Genomic DNA, 21,307 nt, shown 5'->3' with positions numbered 1-21,307 from the left:
TAGCAAAGTGTAGTAGCAGCTTGAGTGTCCCTTTTTCTTTGTTAACCGTTTCACAGCATGACTTAACAGTTTCAGCCAATTATAGAACAATATCAGTCTTTACACATCATAACAATTGAACAGTTTTAAAGTTTCTCTTTCTTTCCCTCTTATATTGCAGTCCCTCTCTCACTTTTTTAAAATTCAGTGTGAGAATTGAGCTGGAGCTTGTACTGCCAGGAGTTTGTAAATCTGGGCTGAAATGGTGTCAGTGCCATTCTCACACACATGCAGGTGCTCATTGGTTACAGTGATGCAAACACAGGTATGGTGAAAAAAGAGAGAACTATTCGAAGCAGAAAAAAAACAGCGTAATACCATCTGACAAAGGCCTGTGCTATAATGCTTCAATTAACTGGCTATTCTTTATAATATACTCAGATCAATAGGAGACAGAGATGTTAAGTTATACATCAAGGGTTTTTATTATTATTTACAGCAGGGGTGTTTTCCTTTAAATTTTTACAACATCCTCCGAGGGTCGTACAAATTATTGAACTCAACCTTTGCTTAAAAAAACTAAAATCACAGCCCATTCATTACACCTTTCTTTCATGCTGTGCAAAGAAAAAGCAACCTCTTAATCCAGATATCTCACCATGACTCACGCATGCATGCATGTGCACGGTGTGGCATGACCACCAAAACAGAAAGATATGGACACAAGATGTGTGCAAATGTATTTAGTATCCTATCCATGTGAACATGATTTAAGTGGGGGGGGACCTAACCTCCTCTAGGGGGGTCCGGGGGCATGCTCCCCCGGGAATTTTTTTAAAATATTGAAGTTAAAAGCATCAATCTGGTGCACTTTGAGAGCAACATTAAGAGATCTATGGATACATCTCTCAACACCCATATGAAACAGAACTGTAAGCATATTTTTCTTTTTGGATATTTTACAAATCACTCCCCTTTTAAACTCTATTCTTGTTATTTTTAACAACTTTTTTGTTACTGTCATATAGTATTTTATACCTGTTTTTCATTTAGTCTCATTAATAACTATAATGATCATATCAAGGTGTACCTTAACCTCACTGAGCTGAGGTTATTTGAGCCTCTCAGGAGAGAGCTCTCTTCCACCTGGTTGTAGAAAAGCTCTTTAAATTCGTTAGCATAGCTAGCTAACCAGATGCTAATAACAACAGATCGCCACTGTGCTTACAACTAAAGACACAGCCACGCAAACACTGCGGCATGTGTACGGCTCCTTATGGGTATTGCAATATTTTAAGGGCTTGAGCGGCGTTCCGGTGCTCAGCACTCCTTTCAGACGACATATACCACGTGAAGACACGTTACGCTCGTGTTGTGTTCAAGGAACCTGTCCTTGGCCAGGAAAAACAGGTACTCGCTTGTTTAATTCTTTTTGCGGTCTAGATTTCTTCTTCTTTTTTGAAGTGAGAAGTTGTCCGTCAGTCGGACTGACGGACGGACTCCCTCCCCCCCATCCACAAAACGAAAACTCTTTGGTTCTCCACGAATTACGCAAGTCACCCAAATCAGCGTTAAAAAAGCGGGAGGCGCCGAAAAATCCCCTATTAATGTATTGATTATAGCTCCGGGTCCGTATAGGTCGGCGTCTGGGTCCGGATCCGGACCGCGGTCCGCCTGTTGCCGACCCCTGGTCTATATGATAGAGAACTGTAGCCAGGGCCGGCGTCATGGGCGGGCCCCATGGGGCCGGGCCCGCCCATCCAGGATTTGGGCCCGCCCATGAGAAATCAGGGCTGATTAAAAATAATTATATAAAAATATTTTTTAAATGTTTGTATTATTATGTTTATTGTTGTTATTTGTAGGGCTTTGTCATACCATTTATTTTTGTATTAAACTATGTTGAAACATTAGTATAATATAATTTTTTTATTTTGCTATGAAATTCTGAATGAATCTCTGTGCGCGAGACTGGTTTTTCGCATCGTTCACCATAAAAGATTTCAAAGACTGGAAGCATGCCTTACAAAAGGGCACGGGTCTTAGCAAACACAGCTCTTCCAAGGAACATTTAGTCTGTGAGAAATTGTGGAGAGAAAAACAAATGCGCATCGAGACTGGTCAGGAAATCACAACTCTTGTCAACAAAGATCAGCTGGCTCGTAACAAATATTACGTGGGCTCCATTATTGACATTGTGACTTTTCTCTCTACCAGCAATCTTCCTTTCCGAGGTGACCACGACTCTTTAGAGTGTATGTCCAAGTCTGGCAGTGGGTTATTTTTGTCATTGTTTGAGTATACCATCGAAAAGGACCCAGAACTCGCGAAAATTGCCCCCACCATTCCCAAAAATGCTTCCTACATAAGCCATGATATACAAAACGAAATAATTGACCTGATGAGCAAAGTTGTAACGGAGCATATTGTTGAGGAAATAGGCGACTCCTTTTACACTGTCAAAATGGATGGAACCCGAGACCCAACAGGCTGTGAAAACATTTCAATTGTACTGCGTTTTGTTGATGAGAACTATGTCATAAAAGAGAGGCTCTTGACAATCGCCACAGCAGTTGCAGGTGATGCAAAAACCCTCACACAGACACTCATTGATGAAATACGCAAAGCTGGCCTGAGCACAGACACAATTCTCAGCCAGGTATACGATGGAGCAAGTCTTATGTCGGGGAGACACGGTGGGGTTCAAAGACTCCTTCAAGATGAACTGGGCAGAGAAATCCCATATGTGCACTGCTTCAACCACCAGCTGCACTTGGTCGTTGTTCACGCCATGTCCGGTGAGAGAGCCATTGAGGATTTATTCAACATCTGTAATGTCCTCTACAAGTTCACACAAAAGCCCACCGTTGCTGCACATTACCAGGGAAACACGCTGAAGCGTTTACTCGAACAGCGCTGGACAGGGCACCTGGCCACTGTTCAGATTATTCTGAAATCTTTTCAGGATATAGTGGAACTACTACGACACGTTGAAAACTCTGCATCATTTCCAGTTGACTTGAGAATGGAGGCAGCAGACTTGCTGAGCAGAATGTTAAAGCCAAGCTTTAAATTCCACACCCAGATAATATGCAAGATATTGTCCCTGCTTGAGCCAGCTAACAGGATGATGCAGTCAGAGGAAATGGACCTTCAAACGGCAGTACAGCTTGTCAACACTGCCAAAGAGTATGTTGAGGCCCTGCGCACCGAAAAGGTGTTCACGGAGATGTGGAGTGAGTGCGCAGGAGATGATACTATCCATCCCGGTCCCACCAAGAGAAGGCGAACTCTTAACACAACTTTGTAGGATTATGTTGTTGAAGAGACAGTGGGAGTGGGAACACAAGAAAACCACCAGATGACAGAGAAACGGCGGCTGTTTTACAGCTGCATTGATGCAGTTACGGGAGAAATTGCGCGCCGCTTTGGAGAGCGAAACAGCGCATTCATGGAGGCTATTGCTTCACTCAACCCGGAAAGCAGCTTCTTCCTGGAGCCCGAAAAAGTGGAACCTTTGCTTAAACTGACTGGAACCACGCTCGTTGATGCTGAGTTCATTGTGGCCAAAAAGCTGATTCTGAAACACGTGGACAGCATCACACCACCAGAGGATGGGAAATGGACATTGAAAAACATACTTGGTCATCTCCACACGACGCTTGAGGCAATGCCAAGTGTTCTCCCCGCATTTAAGGTTTCACTTACCTTTGGAGCTTCGACAGCTTTATGTGAGAACTCTTTTTCCACACTGAAAAACGTTTTCAGTGAGCACCGAAGGAGCATGTCTCACACTTGGAAAGCAAATTTAATCCAACTTGGTTTCGAGAAGGACCTGACAAAAAAATGCAAGAATGAGTGGAAAGAGATGTTGCTGAGGAGGTTCCATTCATCTGGGAAACGTCGGCTACAGCTTTATTAGGCCCACCCTGAGTACATCGTGTAAGTAGCAAACAATCATATCACGATGTAGACTAAGCCGTTGTTTTCAAGCTTTAATGTGAACAAAATATTGGGTATTTTTCAGTGTGTTCTTTTCACTGTATGTTTGCCAATATATTTGTTATTTGTTATTTGTTTAATTCCACTTCTTTACGCCAAGAGACACACCTCTGCTTTAAAGTAGTTCGTGCAAACTGATGTTTAACATGTAATTTCCTCCTGATGCTCATCTTCTGAAATTAAAATACATTTGCATATTATATTTGTATATTTTCTGGCAGTATTCTGTTTTTTGCTGCATAACTAAAGCCGTCTGATATTCTATTACATCTTTAAATGTTAACAGCCTTGACTCAATACATTGTTTTTTCTTAGTACATTATGCAGCATTCTCACAGCTTTTTTCTGTAATGTAATTAAATGTTTTAAATTACTCATAGGTAATCCATCCATGGTGCTGAAGTAGCGTTATTTTTGTGCCTCTATCCTGAGCACATGTGTACATTTCCTATGCTCAAAAGGTTTCATTGCGTGCACAAACATAACGCCTAAATCTGTCTGCAACTATATAGGCTATGCACATATGTTACGTTAAAATGGGGTGGGGCCTGGTGGTCGGGGGGTGGGCCCGCCCTGATAAATGAAATGCCCGCCCACAGATGTATGTCTGCCGCCGGGTCTGACTGTAGCGGATATGACCGTTATCGTCCTTGTGTGGCTGGGGCCTAATATACACCAAACTTAACAGTTGTAACTACTCTGGTCTTGAAAGAACATTACGCATCGAACTGATGTCCACAATCACGTTTATTCTCTTCTTTGCACAATCATGAAACACTGTGAAAACGTGTTTTCCTAGTAGACCAGCAGTAGAATTACGTTATCACATCGTTGACACTTTTACCGCCCTTTTACTCTCTCACAAACACAATATAAACATCCGGGGCAAGAGGTCACATGACTTCCGGAAAGACAACTTTTATCATTTTTACAAAATAAAACAAAGTTCAAGCATACATTAAACACTCTTCAAAAAGGACAAAACAATAATAAGGGACCTTTGAGCGTCAGCTACACTCCCACCAAAATTACCTTCAAACACATATGCAGATGTCAATACATATACAATATGATCTTCATCAAATAAATCAATGGTAATTTTCAACTATTTTCGCTTGTTTGTCTTTCCCTTAACTCACATATAGAACAGTGCAAGTTCACAATATCATTTACATATTTGAGCAATCAATTTTCATTTACATAACTAAGGCTACATCAACTTTATTAGCCACTTAGCCTAACGAGGAAATATATAAATTTCTCGCAACTGCTTGCTTCCTAACTGCTCTCCATTAGAACAACTAACTTCTGAATAGGTCTTTCAACAACGGATGACTTGTTGAGGCGTTCACCATTTTCCCCCAACTACTGCATCAGAAAAGTGATGAAGTCGACACTCAGTAGCTCAAGTGTAGGTGTGAAGCATCTTGGGATCTGAATCTTCTCAAGATTTTCCAGATCATTCATCTAACTCTCCCACCTTAGCTTCACCGCGCTTGGCAGTGGATCATCCTATCCGATTCCACACATCTCTCGCAGAACCCTCTTTCCTTCAAGGATGAATGGAGCTAGAAGGCCATTTGCGAGATCCGGTCCTGGTTCTGGTTGTGTTTCTGCTTTCTCTGCGTCGCCATCTTTGAAGACGCCATCCATAAACTTCACATAGTCAGCTTTGAATTTAGGATCTCTTTCCAGTTCCCTTTTTTTTTAAGGTGGTCTAATCAAAGCCAGCCTTTTGTTGTCTGGGAGAAGAGGTCGTGCTTTGAATGTAAGAGGCATTTCTAGACTTTTTCCTCTGGCCTGGTGTCCGCGAAATCGGACTCCTGCACCCTGATAACGGCTGATGACGTTACAAGTGGCACCTTCCTGACAGATACCCGATGACAAAGTCCAGTCATATCTTGAGAATTCACACTCTGTGATGCACTTCCTACAATGCTCCATCCAAGGTTGGTCTTAATACCAAATGGCTCGTAATCGCCACCAGTGATGATTTTCCTTGGGGCCAGTGCTCTGGAGCAGTCATAGCCAATCAGTAATCCAACACAGCAATCTATAAGTGGAGGCATCTCTTGAGCTATATCTGCAAGGTGTTTCCATTTTATGGCTGTCTTGCAGGTTGGAATGTGCGCACGTTCATCCATCCATCCATCCATCCATCCATCTTCTCCCGCTTATCCGTGGTCGGGTCGCGGGGGTAGTAGTTCCAGCAGAGAGCCCCAAACTTTCCTTTCCCTGGCCACATCAACCAGCTCTGACTGGGGGCTCCCAGGCCAGCGAAGAGATATAATCCCTCCACCTGGTCCTAGGTCTACCCCTTGGTCTCTTCCCAGCTGGACGTGCCTGGGACACCTCCCTAGGGAGGCGCCCAGGTGGCATCCTAACTAGGTGCCCGAACCACCTCAACTGGCTCCATTCGACGCGAAGGAGGAGCGGTTCAACTCCGAGTCCCTCCCGGATGACCGCACTTCTCACCTTATCCCTAAGGGAGACACCAGCCACCCTGCGGAGAAAACCCATCTCGACCGCTTGTATCTGCGATCTCGTTCTTTCGGTCATGACCCATCCTTCATGACCATAGGTGAGGGTAGGAACGAAAATGGCCCGGTAGACAGAGAGCTTTGCCTTCTGGCTCAGCTCCCTTTTCGTCACAACGGTGCGGTAAAGCGACTGCAGTACCGCTCCCGCTGCTCCGGCCCATCTCACGCTCCATTGTTCCCTCACTCGAGAACAAGACCCCGAGATACTTGAACTCCTTCACTTGGGGTAAGGACTCATTCCCTACTTGAAGTGGACAGTCCATCGGTTTCCTGCTGAGAACCATGGCCTCAGATTTGGAGGTGCTGATCCTCATCCCAGCCGCTTCACACTCGGTTGCGAACCGATTCAGTGAGTGCTGAAGGTCGCAGACCGATGAAGACATTAGAACCACATCATCTGCAAAAAGCAGTGGTGCAATCCTTAGTCCACCGAACTGCAGACCCCCTCCCCCACGACTACGCCTCGAAATCTGATCCATGTATATTACAAACAGGATTGGTGACAAAGCGCAGCCCTGGCGGAGGCCAACCCTCACCGGAAATGGGTCCGACTTACTGCAGAGGACCCGGACACAGCTCTCGCTTTGGGAGTACAGAGATTGGATGGCCCTGAGTAGAGACCCCCTCACCCCATACTCCTGCAGCACCTCCCACAGTAACTCCCTGGGAACTCGGTCATACGCCTTCTCCAAGTCTACAAAACACATGTAGAGCGGATAAGTGTACTCCCAGGCCCCCTCCAGGATCCTTGCGAGAGTAAAAAGCTGATCCATCGTTCCACGACCAGGACGGAATCCGCATTGTTCCTCCTCAATCTGAGGTTCGACAATCGGCCTGACCCTCCTTTCGAGTACCTTAGAGTAAACTTTCCCGGGGAGGCTGAGTAGTGTGATGCCTCTATAATTGGCACACACCCTCTGATCCCCCTTTTTGAAAAGGAGAACCACCACCTCGGTCTGCCAATCCTTCAGTACTGTTTCCGACTTCCACGCAACGTTGATGAGACGTGTCAACCATGACAGTCCCTCAACACCCAGAGCCTTCAGCATTTCTGGGCGGATCTCATCCACCCCCGGGGCCTTGCCACTGTGGAGTTGTTTGACGACCTCAGTCACCTCCCCCCGGGAGATTGGTGTTGATCCCCTGTCATACTCCAGCTCTGCCTCTAACATAGAGGGTGGAGTTGTCGGATTCAGGAGTTCCTCAAAGTGTTCCTTCCAATGCCCTAACACTCCATTAGTTGAGGTCAACAATGTCCCATCCTTACTGTACACAGCTTGGATGGTTCCCTGCTTCCCCCTCCTGAGGTGTCGGACAGTTTTCCAGAACAACTTTGGTGCCGCCCGAAAGTCCTTTTCCATGTCTTCTCCGAACTTCTCCCACACCCGCTGCTTTGCCTCGGCCACGGCTGAGGCTGCTGCCCTTCAGGCCTGTCGGTACCTTGCAACTGCCTCGGGAGTCCCCCGGGATAACAAATCCCTGAAGGCCTCCTTCTTCAGTCGGACGGCTTCCCTGACCACCGGTGTCCACCAGGAGGTTCGAGGGTTACCGCCCCTTGAGGCACCTAAGACCTTGAGACCACAGCTCCCCGCCGCGGCTTCGGCAATAGAGGCTTTGAACACTGACCACTCTGGTTCAATGTCCCCAACCTCCACAGGAATGCCCGAAAAGCTCCGCCGGAGGTGTGAGTTGAAGGCCTCCTGAACTTGGGCCTCCTCCAGACGTTCCCAGTTCGCCCGAACTACACGTTTGGGCTTACCAGGTCTATCCAGAGGCTTCCCCCGCCACTCGACCCAACTCACCACCAGATGGTGATCAGTTGACAACACCCAGAACCTTCAGCATTTCTGGGCGGATCTCATCCACCCCCGGGGCCTTGCCACTGTGGAGTTGTTTGACGACCTCAGTGACCTCCCCCCGGGAGATTGGTGTTGATCCCCCGTCATACTCCAGCTCTGCCTCTAACATAGAGGGCGGAGTTGTCGGGTTCAGGAGTTACTCAAAGTGTTCCTTCCAACGCCCTAACACTCCATCAGTTGAGGTCAACAACGTCCCATCCTTAATGTACACAGCTTGGATGGTTCCCTGCTTCCCCCTCCTGAGGTGTCAGACAGTTTTCCAGAACAACTTTGGTGTAGCCCGAAAGTCCTTTTCCATGTCTTCTCCCACACCCACTGCTTTGCCTCGGCCACAGCTGAGGCTGCTGCCCTTCGGGCCTGTCGGTACCTTGCAACTGCCTCTGGAATCCCCCGGGATAACAAATCCCTGAAGGCCTCCTTCTTCAGTCGGACGGCTTCCCTGACCACCGGTGTCCACCAGGAGGTTCGAGGGTTACCGCTAGGGATGCACGATATTGGTTTTTTGAAACCGATACCGATAACTTCCTGCTTCTCAAGACCGATACCGACAACCGATAATAATATAATATATATATATATTAAATGTACCTGTAGTTTTTGCACACCTGGTGGTAAAAAAAAGACTAGTAGTGAGCAAATGACATGAGCATTACTACTATGAACAAAACAAAGCCAAGAACAGTTTTAACTCTTCAAAGTGACCATATTTATTTTCCCAAATAAAGTTCTTGCCTTTTTCAAAAGCCTCGTCGATAGGTAAAAGCCCCGGTGCCTTTGCAGCTGGCTTTAGATTCGCCGCTAGTTTAGCAGCGCAGGCGTCTTCGTACGCTTTTAACACACCATCGTAGCGATGGCGATGTTTCAGGTGACTAATCAGGTTGGAAGTATTATAGCTCGTTGCCTTTTTCCCTCCTCGTGGAACTTCTGCATTGCCTGGCTTCACGGCCGCACACCATTTACGTCCTGTTCTGGCTGCCTTACACTGGCTCCCTATAGAACACAGGATATAATTTAAAATTCTTCTTCTCGCCTACAAAGCCCTTAATGGGCAGGCACCATCTTACCTTAAAGAACTCATTATACCCTACTGTCCTACTAGGGCATTGCGTTCCAAGAATGCAGGGTTGTTGGTTGTTCCTAGAGTCTCTAAAAGTACAATGGGAGCCAGAGCCTTTTCTTATCAAGCTCCACATTTGTGGAATCAGCTTCCAGTTTGTGTTCGGGCGGCAGACACCCTATCCGTTTTTAAGAGTGCGCTTAAGACCTTCCTTTTTGATAAAGCTTATAGTTAGGGCTGATTAGATTCAGCCCCTAGTTTTGCTGATATAGGCTTAGTTTGTCGGGGGACATCTTACTTCTTCCTTATCTCTGTCTATACCTGTGTACTCTCATGTTCCGATTAACCCAGCTTCCCCAAATGTCTTTCTTTTTGGTGTCTATATACGCCGGGATCCGGAGTCATGGATGATCCTGCGCTCCTCTGTCCTGGATTGCGAGCCCTGGATCTTGAGTCGTGGCTGTGGTCCTGGATCATAGGTCCTGGATGGATATCCTCGTGGATTCATCTTTCTATTATACACACATGCATTTCCAAACATTTGGACTACCTATGTTGCAAATGTATTATCTTTTCAATTTACACACGGCATCTATTGCACGTCTGTCCGTCCTGGGAGAGGGATCCCTCCTCTGTTGCTCTCCCTGAGGTTTATCCCATTTTTCCCTTTAAACTGTGGGTTTTCTTCGGAAGTTTTTCCTTGTACGATGTGAGGGTCTAAGGACAGAGGGTGTCGTATTGTCATACTGATATTTTGTACAAACTGTAAAGTCCACTGAGACAAATGTAACATTTGTGATATTGGGCTATATAAATAAACATTGATTGATTGATTGATTGATTTGTTAATACAAATAGCAAGCGAACTATCTAACTCTGAAACTTTGAAATAGTCCCATACTACCGACGACATGTTTGTTTACTGTCCTGGGCCTGGCTTCACGGCCGCACACCATTTACGTCACAGCCAGGCATGAGTTAGGGAGCGCTGGATTTGTGAAAAACTCCCCTCTTCCTAAACCACTAATACCACAGTACTGGCAAAACGGGAGGAGCCGAGTGAAAAACAAGCGCCCCTCATCCCAATCCACCCACACCGCAGTATTTTTTTCTTTTTTTTTTTACCCAAAAAATAAATTGTATATTATCGGGGCTATTAATACTTTTATCGTGTTTATCGGGATGACGTCATAATTCCTAATATCGGACCGATAATTATCGTGCACCACTAGTTACCGTCCATTGAGGCACCTAAGACCTTGAGACCACAGCTCCCAGTCGCGGCTTCGGCAATAGAGGCTTTGAACACCGACCACTCTGGTTCAATGTCCCCAACCTCCACAGGAATGCCCGAAAAGCTCCGCCGGAGGTGTGAGTTGAAGGCCTCCTGAACTTGGGCCTCCTCCAGACGTTCCCAGTTCACCCGAACTACACGTTTGGGCTTACCAAGTCTATCCAGAGGCTTCCCCCGCCACTCGACCCAACTCACCACCAGATGGTGATCAGTTGACAACTCCGCCCCTCTCTTTACCCGAGTGTCCAAAACATACGGCCTCAGGTCCGATGATACGATAACGAAATCGATCATGGACCTTCTGCCTAGGGTGCTCTGGTACCACGCAGTACACTTATGAGCATCCTTATGTTCGAACAGGGTGTTTGTTATGGTCAATCCATGACTAGCACAGAAGTCCAGTAACAAACCACCACTCTGGTTCAGATCAGGGGGGCCGTTCCTCCCAATCACGTCCCTCCAAGTGTCTCCATCATTGCCCACATGTGCGTTGAAGTCTCCCAGCAAGATTAAAGAGTCCCCTTCCGGAGCCCCATACAGGACTCTTTCCAGGGTCTCCAAGAAGGCTGTATACTCTGAACTGCTGTTTGGTGCATAAGCACATACAACAGTCAGAGTTTCCCCCCCCATAACCCGCAGGCGTAGGGAGGCGACCCTCTCGTCCACTGGGGTAAACTCCAACAACGAAGCACCCAACCGGGGATGTGTGAGTATCCCCACACCCGCCCGGCGCCTCACACCTTGAGCAACTCCGGAAAAGAATAGAAGTAAGTCCAGAAGTAAGGTTCCAGAGCCGACGCTGTGCGTAGAGGTGAGCCCAACCAGATCCAGCTGGTAACGCTCCACCTCCCGCACAAGCTCCGGCTCCTTCCCCCCCAGAGAGGTGAAGTTCCACATCCCCAAAGCCAGCTTCTGTCACCCGGGTCTGGTCCATCGAGACCCTCTGCTTTCACTGCCACCCTTCTGGCAGCGCACCCGACCCCATCGCTGTTTCCCATAGGTGGTGGGCCCGTGGGACGGAGAAGCGGAGGTGTTGCCCACGTTGCCTTTTCGGGCTGTGCCCGGCCGGGCTCCGTGGCAAGCCCGGCCACTAGACGCTCGCTGACGAGTCCTCCTTCTGGGCCTGGCTCCAGAAGGGGATACCGGGCTTCCTCTGGGCCGGGTATCCTCACTTCTTTGTTGTTCTTTCATGAGGTCTTTTGAACCAATCTTAGTCTGGCCCCTTGCCTGAGACCAATTTGCCATGGAAGACCCTACCAGGAACACAAGGTTCCAGACAACACAGCCCCCAGGTTCATCAGGGCACACACACCTCTCTACCACGGTAAGGTGCTGGTAAACCATACCTATGGTTTGGTGCTGTGCGCACGTTCAAGTGGAATGAAATCCCTTGTATAAGCTGGAGGCAGATCAATGGAGGTATTTGAGGTGAACTCTCTGACTTTGAGTCCACAAACTCTCTGACTCTTTACAATTGAGTCTTTTCCCATCATAGTCGATCATTTTTGTTTTACCGGCTCCATCTCTGTTTGCAGCTTCTCACAAACCTCCTGTTCTACAAAGGTGTGACTGCTTTGGGTGTCCAATAGAGCAGTGGTTCTCAAATGGGGGTACGCGGACCCCTAGGGGTACGTTGGAGTACTGCAGGGGGTACGTGAGTTTTATTTTATGTTAATGAAAAAAAGAAAACATAATTAATGCATTTAAACAAACTGCTAATAGTAGATGAACTACTTTATTCAAAGGTATACAATAATTCTGGATAATAAAATGGGAACAATAAATGGGGTGCTCTCTTTTCCTCTCCCTCTCCTGACAGCCCGTCAGTCTCGTGCAGCTCGCTGAACCTGTAATAAATGACCCGACAGTAAAGAATAAATATATTTATAACTAGTTTAGCTTGTTCCAGAGTCGATTAACTAGCTAAGTGTGTTAGGTCTAACTCTTAGTGTATTTTGGTCCGCTCACCGGTCCGTCACAGTGACGAAGCTGTGATCATGCAGAGCTGCGTGTTCTCCGTCAACAGCAGCTGATCTGCTCTCTGATCTCTCTCTCGCGTCCGGTTATACTTCACTCGCATTTATGTCAAAATCTATCAAATCTAACTAGTTCTAGTTAATTATATGACTGCCTGCTTATCAAAGGACCTAAACAGTAAGCGTTGCTTGGCAACGGCGTGTGGACGCAAAGTATAGCGCAGCTTTATGCATGTTTATATGAGGGGTCAAAATCCCATGCTCATAACATGCTCATATATTTTTTTCTCTTCATTCCCCACGCCCCAAAATAAATAAATAAATAAATATACCAATTTTAGGAAAAGTAAGGAAGTTTGAGCAGTGTGGATATTATATGAACAGAGTTACACATATTTCAAAACGCGAAGTGTAATAACTGCAGTTTGCCTCCCTGTCAGCATGACAAAGATCCTCAGTGAAGCACAAGCCCATGTTTCTCACTACATTGTAAGTACAACTTATTAAAAAGATCAGTTCAATGCAACTAATGTCGTCTTAGTGTTATTGCATGATGTTAAAATTGGTTTTCCATTAATTTAGTGATGGATTGTAAACATTTGAAATGTAGCATTTAAGTTTTTCTCAGTTACAATGTTGTTGTTTTAATAAATCAGACACTGATGGTGCAAGGCTGTAGCCTACTGTACCACTTTATATAGGCATTTTGTCCCTAACAAATTGTTTTTGCGCTGGTCAGGGGGTACATGGCAGAATATTTGTTTCAAAGGGGGTACATTATTGAAAACAGTTTGAGAACCACTGCAATAGAGCATACACCAGAGTTTCAGAATTAGGAGTGTTAGATGATGAAATCCACACTGGCACGATCATTGATGTGTTCCCACCTTCACCTCCATTCACACAACATGATAGTGAGGATGTATTTCCTTCAAACCTGCTGTGTGTGTAGGGTTTGTCCGCTGAGGAACGCTCTTCATGCAAAGGAGTCGGATGACCCCTTTTGCATATGCCACACATGGCTCTGTTCTTGCAGTCTCTGGAGACATGTCCCTTTCTCAGGCATGCAAAACACAGCCTATTTTCTTGAATGCATTTTCTCTTTTCCTCCACAGTCAATTCAAGTAGCTTTTGGCATTTGAACATGGAATGATTTTCTCCACAGCAAAAACACTCAGTTGTGTTGCCATGCTCCTTTTCTTCACTTCCTCTGCATATTCTGACTTGGTTTCTTCTACGTTGGTTTTAGCCACAATGCAAGGTGTGTCTGAAGCCTCCACGTCGGTGACAAATGTGTTTGCTTTTGGCCCTTTTGCTTCTCTTACAGGCATTTCTGCTGAGGGTTTCAGAGTGATGACAACCAGATGACAGTGACTAGTGATGACACTGGGTTGCATGCTATATGGGCCTCCTTTGATATGAACCTGGCAAACTCTGCGAAGCTTGGATAATCATTGCCTAAATCCAGCTGTTCTGTGACATAACGGTTCCACCTTGATGTGAACCAATCAGGAAGTTTGGTTAGCATCTTCTGATTCTCTTCACAGTCGTTAAGAACTTGTAGGCCCTTAACGTGAGGCATAGCGTTGCTGCATGTTTGAAGGAAATCACTAAATTATCTCAACTTGAGATACTCCTTTCCCCCAATCTTTGGCCATCCGTTGAGTTTCTCTCTGAAGGCTCGCTGCACAACAAAGGAATGACCGAATGATCTGGCATTCAGCCTATCCCATGCTTGTTCATAGGCCTCCTCATCTTTTCTGTAGAAGCTACCTTCAAGGGCAGATTTCGCCCCCCCTGCTATGTACTTTTGCAGGTAGAACAGTACAGGGTTAGAGCATCGCCTTTCTATTAGACTCAGTGAACTTCAATGGATCACCAAAGAATACAGTGGGTTCTGGGACTGGAAGTCGGGTGAGAGCCATTGCTTCTTGCAACGCCTGTACTAAATGTGCCTCATTTTTAGTCATTTCTTGACTTCCAGAGTGAGGAAAAGATGGGCTAGCATCATTAAATTTAACTTTGCCTGAATGACATCAAGGTCTCTTTGATTTTCAAGTTTCTTCAGTTGTTGGCGTTGAGCTTCAATAGCAGCTTCCATATCCATTTCAGCTCTCTTTGCAGCTAACTGTGCAACTGTCTCTGCTCTCTTGGCTGAAATACTAGGTGACTCTGAGATATGGTCTGAACGGTAGCTAGGTGCAGTGGCTCTAGATGCTGTAGATCCATATATGGACCGAGCATACTGATTGTTAAGCAGAATGCGTAACCTTGATTTCTCTGCTTCAGCGTCGAAGTCGCCTGCATCTTCAGTTAACCTTACTCTCATTAACTGTAGTAGATCTGCAGTTACAGCTGAGCATGCATCAATTTTCCTGCGAATTTCCTGATTAGGTGCTGTATGAAGTCGAATGTTGTCATGCGAGTCTTTTAATTCGGATTCAAGCCTCTCAACTTCGTCCATCATGTTATACATGTCACACTCAGGGCATTCTCCTTTAAGTCTAGTACGAATGTCTCTTACCTAATTTTTCCATTTTTCATACACCGTTTTGAACTTATTTTCCTTTTGAGTTAACTTTTGCTCTTTAAGTTCTTGCATTTTTGGTGTTAGCCGTCTCTCTCGAGAGGATTTCCTTACTCTTGTCTCTGATTTTTTAGACGCAGCACTTCTTCTCTCATCTTTCTCTTCTGCTTAAAAGTCTGAGCTTTGCTCTTTTTCATGTAGCGACATTAAATCAGACTGACAGACATAGGAATGGCAACTTTTGGAATACTTAGCCAATACAATTCTTAACAGTAATAACCCTTAACAATAACAGTTACTTTTCAGGAACTTTAAATATATTTTCTTTACTTTATACTAATAACGGCCCGTCTACACTACAGGCGTCAAAAAAGCTTGAAGCTGGGCGTGTCTGAAGCTTGGCGATTTTTTGCGAGCAACGCGACCAACAACCAATCACATGAATCTCCCGCCCCCGACATACAAAGCAATAGCAATGTTAAAACGAAGTAAACTGGATATAAACTCCCCAAACAGGCAAAAACCTACCAGTTTCACCCACTGTCTCTGCCACCTCCCTCCATGCCTGGTTCCTCCGGTTTGTATCCCGGTAAATAGTTCTGGTCGTAAAGAACCGGGTGATTTGCTACCGTAATTTCTCGTTTGGAATATGAGGAAATGAACTGCGGTCTGGCTCTCCCAGTTTGCACGCGGTTTGATTGGCTAGCGCTTGTACTGGCGGGAATTGCAAAAACGGGATTTGATTGGCTGACGCCAGCTTCGAGCAAGCATCGAGCCTCAAAAGTTGAACATTGTTCAACTTTTGACGCCGATAGACGCTCGCGATGCTTGCAACGCCTTGCCATGCTACCCACAATGCAGTTCGGCAAGTTTGGAAATATCCTACGTCACCCCATTCAAATGAATGGGCGAAGTGTTGAAAGCATTTTTTTGACGCCTGTAGTGTAGACGGGCCGTAAGTCTTTATTACCTTTACCTTATTTGTGGGACTATCCATCAATTATTTGAGGTTTACATTTAAAAGTACAGTTCAACATGAAGAGCCACGCAGAAACCTGAATTCGCTCCAGGAGAAGATGCTCAGCTGCACACTGAAGCCCGTGTTCCAGCGGGACAACAGCAGACAGTCAGATGAAGCTTGTCGTCCGCACAGGATACGCAGCACACTGTCCAACGAAGCTTGTCGTCCGCACGGGATACGCAGCACTCTGTCCAACGAAGCTTGTCGTCCGCACGGGATACGCAGCACACCGTCTGATGAAGCCTGTCGTCCGCACGGGATACGCAGCACACCGTCTGATGAAGCCTGTCGTCCGCACGGGATACGCAGCACACCGTCCGATGAAGCGCCGCTTCGCACACGATACGCCTGTTGCTTGCAGGAGGATTGAGATCGGCGTCTGACCTCTTTAGCCTGTTGCTTGCAGCAGGATGGGGAACAGCAACAGCGTCTCACGTCTTTAGCCTGTAGCTTGCAGCAGGATCGAATAGCTTAGCACACTTTAGCCTGTAGCTTGCAGCAGGATTGAGAACAGCTTCTCACCTCTTTAGCCTGTAGCTTGCAGCAGGATCGAATACCTCGTTTGGATGGATTAGGTTACGTTTTCACTGTAACTACTGTGGTCTTGAAAGAACATTACGCATCGAACTGATGTAAACAATCACGTTTATTCTCTTCTTTGCACAATCATGAAACACCGTGAAAACGTGTTTGCCTTGTAGACCAGCAGTAGAATTACGTTATCACATTGTTGACACTTTTACCGCCCTTTTACTCTCTCACAAACACAATATAAACATCCGGGGCAATAGGTCACATGACTTCCGGAAAAACAACTCTTATAATTTGTACAAAATAAAACAAAGTTCAAGCATACATTAAACACTCTTCAAAAAGGACAAAACAATACTAAGGGACCCAGACCCGGCGCCAGAACAAATCTAAAGGGAGGGCATATGATTTTCATGGGAGGGCACACAAAACTGTCACGTGCTGCGGGCCTGCGGCACAATATATATATATAACAGCATCGCGCAAAGACGCACACTTATCGCAAATACATACACAAATAAAGGACAACATAGAAACCACTTTGAAACATTGTGTGCGTGGCAGCACAAACACTGGTAAATCACGAGCAAGGCACACTGGTTAAGGATGGCAGCTTCCTCATCGTTGCACTCGGAGAGAAATAGACGGCATTGTGCATGTCGTGAGAGGTGTATGTTGCTGTGTGGGGAATGCTTTCCATTATTTTGGCCAACTCTGCATCTTTGTGCAGCGTATACTCAAACAGCGACAGGAAGAGCCCACTGCCTGACTCGGACATGCTGTGGAGTGAATCGTGGTCACCTCTGAGAGGGAGTTGGTTGACAGCTAAAAAAGCTATAATATCAACGACAGCTGACACGTAATAACGGTTCCGTGCCAGCTGATCTGCACCAAAGTACTCATTTCCTTATTTGTTTCCTCGCGTAAATGTCTCTCTCTCCACAAACTCTCACATGAAATGTGTTATTTTGATGCGGCATGCCTTAGCAGTCCTTTATCAGTCTGTAATGCGTGTTTCCAGTCGCAAAAACCTTTGACAGTAAGCCGCATCAGATGAAGACGTATTTACTTTAAACTGTCTACAGGGGAATCAAAAGGCTGCGTCTGCTTTCAACGAATATTCAAGCCATGGTCTGTTGTTGTACCATGCAGCGGCTAAAGTGCGCTTCTTTCCTGAAAACAATCTCCCTGGATAACGATCCAGTTTCACCTGGTTGGGTTTATTAACCCCAAGATCATCTGGGGCTGTTGGTCTTTGAGCGGTTGCCGACCCAATAGTACCTGTTGATGTGCTGCGAGGTAGCGTCTGTCGTGGAGGCTCCGTCACGGAGGAGGAGGAGGAGGAGGATGAGGAGGAGGAGGAGGAGGAGGAGGAGGAGGAGGAGGAGGAGGAGGAGGAGGAGGAGGAGGAGGAGGAGGAGGAGGAGGAGGAGGAGGAGGAGGAGGAGGAGGAGGAGGATGATGATGCTGGCGGGTGTGGTACAGGGTGTGGCAACGCAGGTGGTGATGGTATGGGGCACAAGGAGCTGTGCCTCGGAGGACAGCGTTGGTGACGGCCCGCCTTGATGTGTCAAGGATTGGGCTCGCTAACTCAGCCCCGGGGTTTGCCGAGGTCAAGCTTGTGACATTAAGGCGCGCTGCTGCAACGGCAGGTGCAGGGTCGCCAGCAGCACCATCGGCTGCAGTTCTTTCATCGCTATTTCGTTTTAATAAATCCTTAGACCTTTTAAGCCAATTTCTGAAGTCCATTTTGTAATTCAAACAGAAATGGGAGTCTACAGAATGCACAATAAACAAATCCAGAATAGGCCGCAGAGTGTGACTCTGTGATTGGTCTAAATGTGAACGAATCACAAATCACAACAGACACATGAATTTATTTGACGTAGCCTGCGATTTTGTTTAGTTACTATCTGACATCATATACATCGTAGCATAACAGTTCACCTTTTATTTATAATTGAAAAAAAAAATTATATATATTTTTTTAAAGTTTTAAATAATAAAAAACGTGTTTATTGGGGGGGGGCAGGAATATCAAATGGGAGGGCCTGGCCCTCCCTGGCCCTCCCACGGCGCCGGGCATGAAGGGACCTTTGAGCGTCAGCTACAACAGTGTCAGTGAATTTCAATCCTCATGGTTTTTTAAAGACAGTTGTCTTCATATACTGTTTAAAGCCTGATTTATGTATGTTACGTTCCCTACTGGGCTAGGGGAACCAAAGGGAAGCAACACAAACCAGAGTGGAATTGGTAAAAGTTATAAGTGGTTTTATTACAAACGGGTGAAACAAAACGGCAGGCAGGCAGCCTGAAACAAACAAAAGAGCCTAAAGGACACAGGTTGATAACCAAACAAAAGGAGGACTCAAAAGGAGTCTAAAGGCATACAGGGAAAATAAATACCAATATAGAGAACAAAACAAAACCTCACTCTAAAAGTGGTACAACTAAATAAAGGAAGCTGTAAGAAAACACAGCTAAATAAGGTAACTGAACACTCTACTCTAAACACATACATCAACACGACACTAAGCACATACGAGTTAAACCCTGTTAACAGAATTTATCACAATCAATAAGACCACACAAGTTAAACACAGAACGACGAGCAACTAGCGAGAGGCGTCTATTCCTCAACAGAGCCTCCAGAGTGAAGATAGTCCGCGGCCTTTGTACTCCTCCCCAGCAGGTGTGCACCGGCTGTGCTCTGCGATTGGACGACGTCAATCCAATCACCATCTTCAGAGGCGGACCAGAGGCTGGGCAGCCAATGATGTTGAAGCAACAACACAGCTTATTTGCATAATCACACACACAGCTGAAAACACTCACAGGCAGATTAATGAGCAGACAAACAGCAACCGTAACAATGTAACATAATTTATTCCAGATAAAACAGTGAAAATTGAAGTATTTTCGGATTTATGGAGCAATAAAAAGACATATCCCAAATGTCCTCCGTTAAAAAAAACCATCTTATATGTCGACAAAATGAAACGGGCTATTTTCGCCTGGCTATATTAGATTTTTAGATTTGTGCTCTGGAAATGTATGCAAATTGGTAAATTCTTGAAAAGATAATTCCTCATTTGCATATTTAAAAAGAACATATCAGAAAACTTAATTTGGTAAAAAGGCATTTGTTTGTAAAACGACTGAGGTGTCTCCCTGTAGAAAACATTGGAGATGTTACTTTTCATATTTTTCCTTCAACCTTGGCCATGATAACAATAAGAGTGTTGTTCCTTGTCTTCCAGCTTGGTAAGTCTGTGGTGGCGAAGGTAAAGATCCCCAGGGGAATTGTCCTGACTCTGGACATGTTGACGGTGAAAGTGGCCGAGCCTATGGGCGTCGCTGCCGAGGACATCTTCCAGCTGGTCGGTAAGACCGTGACAGAGGACATGGAGGAGGACGACAGCGTCTTGCCAGAGGTGGTGGAGGGTTACTGCAAGAAGTGCTGAGGATGGAAGATTTGAAGTGGGTTGAAAGTGGCAATATAATCAATTTTATCTGGGGCTAATTCAAAAGGAGCTTGTGCAATGGTCAATTAACTTATTGCTGCTGAGGTTCCTGACATTAAAGTCATGGACGATCAGTAACTACCTGCATAATTACACAGTTTTAAAGCTTTTACCTTTTTTAAAAGCTGCCTTTATATAATATACTATCTTTCTGGCTCAACAGGCTGTTATTTTACAAATGTTGCACTATAGTTTTAGCCCTCACTGAAGAGATTAAATTAAGATTGAACACATGAAGCTCCCCATTTCACAACAGTATGAACAAAGACCCAGTTTGCCAAACATTAGGTGTATTTTTATCGTAACAACTCAGTCATTTTAATTGTGTGATGTCAAGCAAAGTTTGTATTTGTACTCATTCTTTAAGACTACTGGAGCCAGACACTAAACAAAACCAAAAGAAGAAATATGTACACATCCGGGACACGGCTGAATTTCTTCTCTCAATATGAACCTTCTTTTGCTTCTTCAGTCTTTATGCTGACACCAACAACGCCTCTAATCACAGTTGCAAGATGTAGGATGTTTACACTTTACTTGACAAAATCTGAGATCTATGATGTGCAGAAAATAAATAAATGTTGCCAGAACTTCCACCTTTTCCACTTTGGTTGTCTTTCAAATGTTGCTTTGATGCTCAGATCAGCTCTGTGCGTTCCACATTCATGGTGTACTTTCTTTGACATGATAGGTTTCTTTTTATAGATGTGATGGAATTATCTGGAAATTGGCATAGCATGCTATAATTTGTGTATTGCGCAAAGTGTTTTAAAATCTAGACTGCAGATGGAAATTAGCCTCTATGGCTAATCTGGCACATTTAAATGATGGACTCCGGTGCTCATGTTGATTAATGTACATTGTCCCTCCTTAAATAAATACAAATGTATTTGCATTTAATAGATCAGAGGATCTGTTAAAAGAGCTGTACACACAAAATGATGTCCTGAGATACATCGGCACTCAAAATATTCTCAAGATAATAATGTAAGTAAAT

At 45.3% G+C, this 21,307-nt stretch overlaps 1 protein-coding gene across 1 annotated transcript in view; it reads left to right on the top strand.

Moving 5' to 3' along the window:
- Window positions 1-20,911, top strand: part of LOC117561638 (sialic acid synthase-like) — a 31,963-nt gene extending 11,052 nt beyond the window's left edge. Inside the window, exon 6 of the mRNA XM_034239173.1 lies at window positions 20,047-20,911. Within this exon, the coding sequence (XP_034095064.1) occupies window positions 20,047-20,250 (204 nt within the window). The 3' untranslated portion in view covers window positions 20,251-20,911. The remainder of the gene's footprint in view (window positions 1-20,046) is intronic.
- Window positions 20,912-21,307: the final 396 nt, after the last annotated feature.

This window comes from Gymnodraco acuticeps, unplaced genomic scaffold (genome assembly GCF_902827175.1).
Source record: "Gymnodraco acuticeps unplaced genomic scaffold, fGymAcu1.1, whole genome shotgun sequence".
Classification (NCBI taxonomy): domain Eukaryota; kingdom Metazoa; phylum Chordata; class Actinopteri; order Perciformes; family Bathydraconidae; genus Gymnodraco; species Gymnodraco acuticeps.
This window is presented reverse-complemented; position numbering and strand designations above follow the sequence as displayed.